General features: G+C 47.0%; 4 protein-coding genes across 4 annotated transcripts; 2 read left to right on the top strand and 2 right to left on the bottom strand.

Moving 5' to 3' along the window:
• The first annotated feature begins 742 nt into the window (after positions 1-742).
• BDV27DRAFT_129436 (uncharacterized protein) lies at positions 743-1,313 on the top strand. The gene has a single exon (XM_032067193.1). It carries the CDS (start codon positions 854-856, stop codon positions 1,178-1,180), a length of 327 nt encoding a protein of 108 aa, XP_031926920.1. The 5' UTR covers positions 743-853; the 3' UTR covers positions 1,181-1,313.
• A 2,049-nt stretch (positions 1,314-3,362) lies between these two features.
• BDV27DRAFT_158454 (glutathione S-transferase) lies at positions 3,363-4,209 on the top strand (the record flags this gene model as incomplete). The annotated part of the gene is made up of 5 exons (XM_032072687.1): positions 3,363-3,436; positions 3,492-3,645; positions 3,693-3,799; positions 3,884-4,058; positions 4,120-4,209. 5 exons carry the CDS (start codon positions 3,363-3,365, stop codon positions 4,207-4,209), a joined length of 600 nt encoding a protein of 199 aa, XP_031926919.1.
• A 265-nt stretch (positions 4,210-4,474) lies between these two features.
• On the bottom strand, positions 4,475-6,688 carry BDV27DRAFT_165237 (putative peptidase family-domain-containing protein; the record flags this gene model as incomplete). Its single annotated transcript, XM_032073871.1, has 3 exons — positions 4,475-6,342; positions 6,373-6,385; positions 6,425-6,688. 3 exons carry the CDS (start codon positions 6,686-6,688, stop codon positions 4,475-4,477), a joined length of 2,145 nt encoding a protein of 714 aa, XP_031926918.1.
• A 757-nt stretch (positions 6,689-7,445) lies between these two features.
• Positions 7,446-9,541, bottom strand: BDV27DRAFT_165236 (Alpha/Beta hydrolase protein; the record flags this gene model as incomplete). Its single annotated transcript, XM_032073870.1, has 5 exons — positions 7,446-7,982; positions 8,047-8,561; positions 8,643-8,815; positions 8,864-8,937; positions 9,155-9,541. The coding sequence occupies 5 exons, from the start codon at positions 9,539-9,541 to the stop codon at positions 7,446-7,448; spliced, it is 1,686 nt and encodes a 561-aa protein (XP_031926917.1).
• Positions 9,542-9,877: the final 336 nt, after the last annotated feature.

Below are 9,877 nucleotides of genomic sequence, written 5' to 3'. Positions count from 1 at the left end.
ACTCTCCATAAGCGAGCATCATCTCTAACTCCGGGGGACATCTGGTGATGAGGGATCAAACGGTCCTCACGGGACCCAAAAAAGCTAATGTCAGCAAATTCAATTGGTACCAAATGAGCCTCTAGAAAAAAGAAAAGAAAAGAAAATAAAATAAGAACTGATGAACCAACGGTCACGGGAAATACGTTTTAAGTCATATCTATGGCGGAGCGGGTTGCTCGACCGACTAAGGAAAATAATAACAAATATAAACCACCAAACACAGAGCCTACGGGACATAGTGCCTCGGGTAACAATGAGCATGTTCAAGTTGAATGAGTTGGGTCAGGGAGGAACGGTACTCGAAGTGCGACAGGCTTGTTCGCCGTTCTCCGTAATGAATACTGCAGATGCATGCTGGAAAAAAAAGAACAAGAAACACAAAAACAAAAAGCGGATTTCCAGGATTAAAACTTAAAAATGCAAAATTAATACTAAAAGAATAGAGATAATACTACGGGCACTACGGACAAGGTGTGGTGGGTCGATGGCGCCTCAAACCTTGTGCACTCCTGTCGCCGATACCTTGTGTATTCAGCCTCTAGGATGGCATTTCAGCAGGAGCAATATGTGAGTGGGAAAATTCCTTTCGCCATCTAATTGGCTATTTTACTAGCCTGATACAAAGCAAGCCTTGAGTCTGATGTTTTAGAGGATTGGTAACGTTTCTTTACTGCATCACTATGTACTTCCAGGGACCACCGCAACTTACCACTTTTGATTGTAGGCACTGTCTTCGATTCGTCCATGATGCGTTGAAGACAGTGGAGCTAGACTGGTATTTTACTTCAATTTACCTCTCTGTTTCGTACCGATGCACACCGACTTGTGGAAATCAATCTGGATCCGAGCAAAACTCTTGAGCAGTCTGTTTCCCCTATCCCTGTGGAAACCCGCCAGGTCGAGCAATACGACGATTCTGCGGCTCTCCCTTTTCCCAATTTTGCTTTTTTTAGACATTGTGGATGCCTACCACCTCTTCGTGGGAGCTTGCACCATTTCACCAGACCCTAGCATGGTCGAATGTTGTTTTCAACCCTACCCTGCACAAGCTCCCCCAAAGAGCACTCCAGCAACCACTGCAAAGAAGGTATGGATCAACAACAAGTGCTTTCAACACACCATTCCTAGTCGCAGCTAGTGGGATAAGTCATCAAGATAGAGAGCTATCCTAACTAAGGGAATCTTGACGCCTGGCGAGACCTATATAACTGGCCCCTTGCCCAGATTTATTCGATCCCTTACCTCCACATTATTCTATATCTCAAATATTGACTACCTATCTCATTGGCAAAAAAGCTACTGTGGCTATGGATTGCTCGACAAAAAATACCTCTGATAGGCTACTTGAGCTTGCCGATCTCGTCGCCCACCTCCCGCGATTTCTTTTGAACTTGATTGATCTGATAAACTGGCTGAGAGGCCTCCCTCCTTATGGTGGTACGACCTCTGAATTGCTTCGAGCGAATACATACTGATAATGGACTGGTCTTCACTTCAGGTTGAAGAATTTTCCGACGAATGGCCACGCACGTCTGCCTGATACTGCACCGAAAAACATTGAAACTCAAGTGTGTCTGCTTGGGGGAGGGAGGATGGGGGGCTCACTCGATACCGTTACACGTCTTGTCTGTTTTAAGAATAGATGTCTGCCAGCCCTGACTGGCTCGTAACTAGCGAAGGCACGGGTTGCGGGTTCAGCTTCGAGGTCGACACAGCTTTATGATGTTTTTCGAAACGGTGGCACGGGATAGTGGTGGTCCCGCTCCTTATGTCGGGGTATACTGTGTTAGAGACGGCTACGTGACTGGGAGGAGATATCCATGTCCATGTGCAGGCCGTTGATGGATATCTCACTGCATTTGCATTTTCGGGGAGTGTATATGCTCAATGATTGTTTTTGTGCTTTGCTTTCATGTATCACGTAGTTTTGACGGACTCTAAAAATCTCACTTGCTCTTCTTGCATCCAGCGATTTGAGGTCATTTCTGTTTCGTCGTTTTTGGCTAAGCCTTGCATTTAACTCTTTGCTTCTGTGTGCGGTTTGCCCATATGGAATATATGTAGATGCCTAAAGGCTCTTTGTCTGCAAGCATATGATTCTAGACCAGTATAAAAGGTCTTCCTTTGTTCGTAAATTTAATAGGAATTCAAGAATCTTATCTCTTAGTAAGGAACTCATGTTCTTCATTATTTCACAATATATAATGTTGACGCTGCCTAGTTAGGCCTAGTGTTGTTATTCTTCCTAAGCGATTTCTTTCCCACAGTCATGCTGATAGATTCAAGCAACATAATCATCTAATCAAGGAATTCAACCTACGGGATCTTTTTGTCATATAATATGGGGTATAGGGTGCTAGGCGGCTCCACGCCGGTTCGAGTAGACGGTCAGAATGGATATTGGTTTCGGACATGTTTTGTATGCAGTTCATGTTTAACCCCGTCGAATAGTATTATTACTCATTACGAGAATTTCAGGATAACTAATAGACCCAGCAATGGATTTGGTAAAAGGACTTCCACCCACTATTTCTAACTGGAAATTCGTATCTGATACAGTAGACGGTCACCATGACGACGGGACTATATATATCATAAGCTTTTTCTGACATTCTTTTACCAATAGAGACATCAAGCACCATTATATACATAGTCAGAGCCATGTAGATAGTGCACACATAACAACAAACTACACTTTTATGAGCTAAATTGAGCTTAATATAAAACTATCGCAACCACTGTCTCACTTCTTAAACATACGATCCAAAAGCTTATCTGGAACATCGTTGACTGTGATGACTCTTTATAGTTGCTCAAATTAATATTCGGTTCCGATTTTCAACTAAAAGCTCATTGACTATGTTAATAACGTTGAGTCTGGAAAAAATATAGAAGCTTGTATTATCAGACCTAACCCATTGGACATGTCCAGGAAAATAGTTGTTTTCATTTACCTCTAGTTTCACATGGTGATCATCCCTACTGCACCTCGAAATTATGCTTATATTCGTATGATCGTGGGCCGGCTAACTAGGCCTCTGCCGACGAGATTAATTCAAGCGGTCTAGAGCCTAGATTTTGCCATGATGATTACTAAGTTGCTATAATGGGCATTCAATGACTATATCTGTTTCCTAGAAAGGTTTGGAGAGATGCCTCATTGATAATATCCCATAATGACGTGAGATGATGGGCATTTTATAACTCGCATTGGTGCCCTGTCCCTGCCTCTAGTTTCATTTTGGTAAGACATGTCACCAGAGTAAAATCACTATCGCCATCTCTTACTATTTAAAGCAACATCTCAAAGCATAGTAGAAATGCAGCTTCCGTCGGCTAAACCTACCCTTCTTTATCTTGATATCGGGAGCCTGGCCCGTGGGGAGGTTATCCGGTGAGAGTGACCGTAGCGAAAAGAAGGAATTATTAGCTTACAAGTGCTTGCTTAGACTGTTCTTCAAAAACGCAGGAGTCGAGTTCGATGATGTCGGATATCAGTATGACGATACTTGGTCAACAACCAGCGCAGAACTCAAGGAAAAGGCATTATCGGTGACTGGTCAGGTGCCTGTCCTTGTCTATGAAGGAAAAGTTCTGACACTGGTAATACTGTGGCCTATAAAATCAAATTTGTGCTCACTATTTGACAGCATCTGCCAATTCTAACATATCTAGCTAGAGAGCTCGGGGAATACGACGGAAATGCAAACCTGGAGAAGTATCTTCTAGATGCAGTGGGTGACGTGTATAATGACTGGTGAGTACACGGTGAATATCATTACATGCTGTGCAAGAATCCATGTTTCAACTAATGTTTATGTGAGCTCCAATGGGTGAACAGCCTTGGCAATATCACAGACAGGTTTAGGAACGAGTTTGTTCCCAAATATTACAACATCCTAGCTACATCCTATGCTAAGCAAGAGGGCCCTTATCTCCTGGGTGAAAGGATTACTTACCCGGATTTTGTCATCTACCAGTCTATCGACAACGACCCGCAGATTGGAACATTACCGGTAAATTCCCCCCCTACTTCATTTTATGTGTACTCGTCACTTACTTCTTGAGAATTCTCAGGCTATTCTACCGGAGCTTCTCGCCAGGTTCAAAACGGCGTTCGAAGCTCGGCCCAGAGTCGCTCCTTATCTTGACAGCCGCTGTCGTTGAAAACTATGACCTTCGACTAGTATGGCTGTCCGCTATTTCTTGCACTCTCATCAAAAACGTATTTACTCTTTCAATTGGGTTTCTGTAGCCCTTCTATATCTGATATAATACATCTGTGTCCTCGAGTTCCTATCTTGAGTAGACCGCCTTGACCCTTTACCTGTGCAGTACTATCACATAAGTGCATCTCTGTGGGTTGCCTTGATCCTTGTATTATTCATGAACTGATCAAGGTGGGACAGGAGGCTCCCAAGACCTATTTCCATCAGTTATTCCTGAATTCAGGCAAATTATAAACATTCTCTGGCAGCTTCACCCCCCGAGGAGCTGTCAAGATTCCAAACTCAGATGTGTATCCACTGGGCGAGCTACTCTGTCCGTAGAAGCCCACAATAACCTCATCCTCGGCTGGCTCGAGAGTGAAGACGGGATTGTCGTCGTGACTATCGTCACTGTCACTGCCATTTTCTATGTGGTTGAGATGGCCCCACTCATCTCCATTGCTCAAGGTCATGCAGATACCTGCCAAGCAGCTCCATCCGCCGTCATCCTTGCAAATCTTGATTTTGGTGATGGTCTCCTCGGCAGGGATTTCATGGCTTTCTGATCTGTGTCCACCAAACCGATGAGGATGGCTGGGGCCGCAATTTGCCTGCTGCCCATCGGCATAGTAGACGATTGCTCCATCCATGATACATCCCACCCGAAGGTCGATACTCGTCGCACGATGCAGCTGGCCATCTTGGCCGCGGCGATGAAGGAGCATAGCCCACTGGATCAAGTCTCGGTCATCATTGTTTGAATCTAGATCCTTTGACCGAACAGATTGTTTGCGAAGAGCCACATTACTGCCCGGGATGATGATGTAGGGCTTTCCCTTGAGCCTCACCCACAAGTCGTTCACGATGGCCACCTTACCATTCATGCCAATGGCAGTGACTCTTAGCGGATGATTCTGGTCAAACCTTTCACGAATATTGTCGTACGAAAGCCTTGTGCAACCACCTTTCTCATCTTCATCACCTATAAAATCATGGTTTAGGGGATCGTTTGCCCCATTCTCAATTTTCACTTGCGCCAGGCCTGCTGTACAAGACACCTTGAGGCCCTCCGGATATTCCCCTTCCATATTCATGATACCTGGGCTATCCAAGCCGAAATCAACCTCAACTCTGACTTTGGCAAGCCGAAAGTCATTTGACACGAGCTCATCGCCAGGGAGTGCAAAATGCGGCAGCAATTTGAACTTGAGCGCATCTTGCAGATCCCACTTAGCATCGTTCTCTGCCGCGCTATTGGTCTCATGCGATATGAAGTTCATCGCCCAAGTTTTGCTGTACCCTCTTGCCATGATCCCTGTAGTATGTCCGGCACCTAAGGCATGGCCCACCTCGTGCAGAAAGGCACCTTGGCCGACAAAACACGCGCCACGCATAGTGTCGCATTCACCATTGTCATTGCCGACGGTATCACCCGTGGGCATCATATCTATCAGACAGGCAGGGACCTCCTCGAGGAAACGCGGCCAAGAGTAGGTAAGATGACTGCCAAAGATGCCCAAGGAGATGCCATCAGGTTTATGACAACCCAACGCTGCATGGCCCATGATCATCGATTGCTCGGTGGAGTAATGAGCATCCAAAATCAAACCGGCCACCACTGGACGGCAGCTTGACTCGAAGGGGGGCCCTGATTTAGCGAGGGCGGCCTCAAAATATCTGTGCAGGGCATCCCGATCTCGACCTCGAGGATTCTGCTGGGCAACATCAGCATCCCTGAGCTCTGCGATAGTCTTATCCGACCGGATAATATGGACTTTAGCGACAGTTCCCATATGACTATTGGTGCCAGGTGTCGCTTGATGCTCCGTCTGCATGGTTGTGTTGGGGGACCACTCTTCCTCCAGGCGAAATGACCGCCTTCCCAATCCCTTTTGACGGAAGTCCTCTGCTGTGAGAGCTTGCCACATATACGCCGACATTCGTAGCTTAGAAATGGCCGCATTGAGGGTACTGTGGGCAGTTGAGATGCCCCCGTATTTGGCTGGTGGGCAATCGATGAGCAGTGGCGAATCCTTTGCGACAAGCACCGCGAGATGGAGCGGAGGCAGCTGTAGCAGGGGAATATAATTCACTGTAATCTGCAGTGAAGCTGAGATTCCACCGGCGTGATGTAGCTTGAAGATAAGTGTGTTGGTCCCTGGTGCGAGCATGACGAGCGCCTTCCATTGGCCTTTGTTCAACGGCCAGTGATTGACTGTCTGCGCCCGGCTGAGCATGTTGGATGACGAGACAGACACGAAATTGGTATCTGCCGCATAGTCAAACTCTTGGCACTCGCCATGGACCGCAACACAAGTTTGGTGCACTAGGTCGCCTTCATCGAGGTTAATGATTTTGAATGGCCTCTTTTCGATGGATACGGGCTTGATGCGACGTCTTGCGGACGCTGGGTCAGGGCTTAATGAGCGTTTCGTCATGATTGCTACCTTGTGAAGAACAGCTTCTAGAGTGTATACCAAAAGACTGAAGAATGAGCAACTCAGGTCAATACGGAGATCGATGGAAGATATAGGGCTTGGTATTTAGGTATCTTTTAGGCAACCGGCGACGGCTGCCTGCAAATTTTGGCAACCTACGCGGCAGGCTTATTCAGCAGCCCCTAACCATATCCGCGCCATCATCACTTTGACCTTTTTGCATATTTAATGCAGACACTGCTTAATGCGAATAATAGCATTGCAAGGGACGAGGTGTATGAGCCTGATGAAACGATCTATTTATGCTTGACTTGCATCGTATAGTGGAGGAAGCGAAGGATGAAACCATATATAAAAATTTACTCCGTCCACGCGGCACAGTATGTATGTCTCTCATTCATTCCCTTTATCATAAGTCCATATGAGGCCCACAACAATCATATATCTGTACTTAAGCCATAGCCACTGGTTTCAGTAATTTCCAGCCGTAATGCTCTTTCAAGTCAAATCGTCCGCTTTGGGATGTCAATGATGGTTACTGCGGGCGATTCCTTCCGATCCGAACCATCATCCCGTACTCGACTTTCCTGGTGGAGATGAAAATATTCTTTGTAACAAGACCGTGCAGGTAACTTGCGTCAGTTGGTCTTATCTACTGACATAGGCTCTAGAGCTAATACAAAACATGACATCGCGACCCTGCCTTCAACTTCAAGGCTCAACTCACAGGGTCCTCAATGACCGGCCATGATAATACCTATCCTTTGATCACTGGAATCGCAAGATAGCTCTCATACTCCCCACCAGTATACACGGTGTGCTGCCCTTCATTATCATCTACTGGAGCTGTCAATCTCATGGATTCTGCTTCCGTGAGTGACATATCATGACCGGAGATTCGCAGGGTCAAGCCTTCACCGGCCTCAAAGACCACACCCAGGGGCCATATTGGGATCAGAAGGGGAACGATCTCTCCAGGAGAAATCGCTTCGCGCCTCCGGTGATTATACACTGGCACCTCATCTTCGCAGGCTCGGGGCTGTAGGCTCACGTGGTGCGAGGCTCGGAGCATACCCTGCTGCCCTAAATGCTTTGCGACATTGACATTAGGGACCTTCGGCCCTGGTACAGGCATCGGCGACCAGTTAAGTGACTCGAGAAGCTCTCCGGACGCAGAGATCTTGCGGATCTGCACCACAACATCAAAGTCATCCTTCACATCGCAAGACATGTAAAGCTTCACAAAGGGACGTCCGCATAGTTCGGTGTATTTATCGAAGATAAGAGTGAAATCCTAAGATATGACGGATAGTCAATCACAATGGGAACAGGATAGTAGTGATTCCAAGGAAACATACCGAGGAGGCTATCAATGAATGTCCTTCGTGAGTAATGCTGGCAGAGTTAACAGGCTTGGCTGTGCTAAAGGATTGAGTAGCAGCGTCCAGGTAATAGCGACGGATGTGTTGCCCTGCCGGAGGCCACTGCTCTTCAGGGCGCTCGACAATTGTTTTCGCAATACTACCATCGTATCCCAATAGGGTCAGGCGCACACGGGGCGTTTCCGTCTCCCACCCGTTTTGGATACCTTTGGCATAGTAATCGTAGAAGCGCTGCAGGTCATCTGTGGCTTCTGGTCTGTATAGGTCATGCCATTCTTGCGTTGAGTGCACGCGTAGCCATTTCCGAGATGTCTGTGCTGCTTCAAATGCTCTGAAGGAACCGTCGCAGTGTAGACCGGTCGAGTAGGAGGCTGTCAGATACATTGGAACGTCTTTGATACCCTCTGGTTTGATTCGCTTTCCCTCCCAGTATTCGTCACACAATGGGCGAGATTTTAACATGGCACCAATATTCTCTGCCTTCCCAAGTCCTAGTACAAGTTAAATCCCACTTCGTATCTGGCCTTTCATGCAGGCCTTTCGAGGGTCAGATGATAGTCAATATAACGCACCTGCCAATCCATGGAGGACCAATTCACCAAATGCAGGCCTTGGGATTCCTCCACGACATATCTGATGAGCATAGAGATCCGTCAACCCTTCCCATGGGGCGATTGCTTTCAGATTTGGGTGCTGGAAGCGGGACGCAAAGTTGAGCTGTGAAATAGCCAACCAAGAGTTTCCCCTTTTGAGCTGTTAGATGATTTCCAGTGTGATAAATCATGAGACCTACGCCATAACTACTGATCCATTGCACCATGGCTGCTGGGCTATCCAGCTGATCGTATCATAGATATCAACTGCTTCCTAATCAACCCATAAGACACTGCATTCATCATCATGGGAACATCTTATGCCTACCTGTTCGCCCCAAAACATGAGGTTGCCCTCCGAATTCCCAGCCCCCCTGGCATCGACATCAACAACAGCATAGCCCCGAGAACACCATTCCGCCGGGTTGGGACCCTTAGCACAGTCAGCTATTATTACTAATTTTAATGAGCGAGACCCGACGATAACTCACTTCAAAGGTCTCATATCCGCTAAGATTCTGGTACGGAATGCCGATTCGCCATGGCCCCATATTATCGTAGCTGAGAGTACTGGTCCCGACCTTCCCATATGGGCTCCAGGGTATGATAGTGGGAACCTTCTCACTCTCATTAGCGGGACGAAAAATATCTGCATACAGCTTTACGCCATCACGCATGGGAATTGCTTGGTCTTCTTCCCAAGTCACATCCACAGGGAATGCCTGATATCCAGGTTCCTTAACATGGCCCCTCGGAAGTCGGGTAACCCGGCCTGGATGGAAACCCTTGTAGTTGAATCCGGGATGACGGTCTGGTGGTGCCAGTGCCGTGTAGACGGTGTCTGGAAACTGAGCTTGCAGCTTTTCTTCCACTAACATAATGGCGGTGATCTTATGAAGATTGGCTTGCCAGACAGCAAATGAACAGTGGGGTATAGGGAACTAGGAAGGACTATATGTCTACACTGAGCTATCAAATTATCGGTATATATATACCTCCGGAACTAAACTGGCCGAAGCTGATCTACATTCCGCATGCCTGGACCCCACAAGATTGTGGGGTTAGCGTGGGTTATTAAGCGGAATCGGAAGTATTTCTAGCATCCGGAAAGAAGTATACATGAAGTCCAGGCCCAGTCTTCGCGATGCTCCGCACTTACTGCGAACTTACTCCGTGATTACATGGTCTATATATGACCAGAACGATCCTCGGCT

The sequence above is a fragment of the Aspergillus caelatus genome (genome assembly GCF_009193585.1).
Source record: "Aspergillus caelatus strain CBS 763.97 unplaced genomic scaffold BDV27scaffold_104, whole genome shotgun sequence".
Taxonomy (NCBI): domain Eukaryota; kingdom Fungi; phylum Ascomycota; class Eurotiomycetes; order Eurotiales; family Aspergillaceae; genus Aspergillus; species Aspergillus caelatus.
Note: the sequence above shows the minus strand (reverse complement) of the source record. Positions and strands in the feature narration are given on the sequence as shown.

Bases quoted from the DNA above. Each gene is read 5' to 3' on its own strand.
- BDV27DRAFT_129436 (XM_032067193.1), top strand. From the start codon at position 854: ATGCACACCGACTTGTGGAAATCAATCTGGATCCGAGCAAAACTCTTG.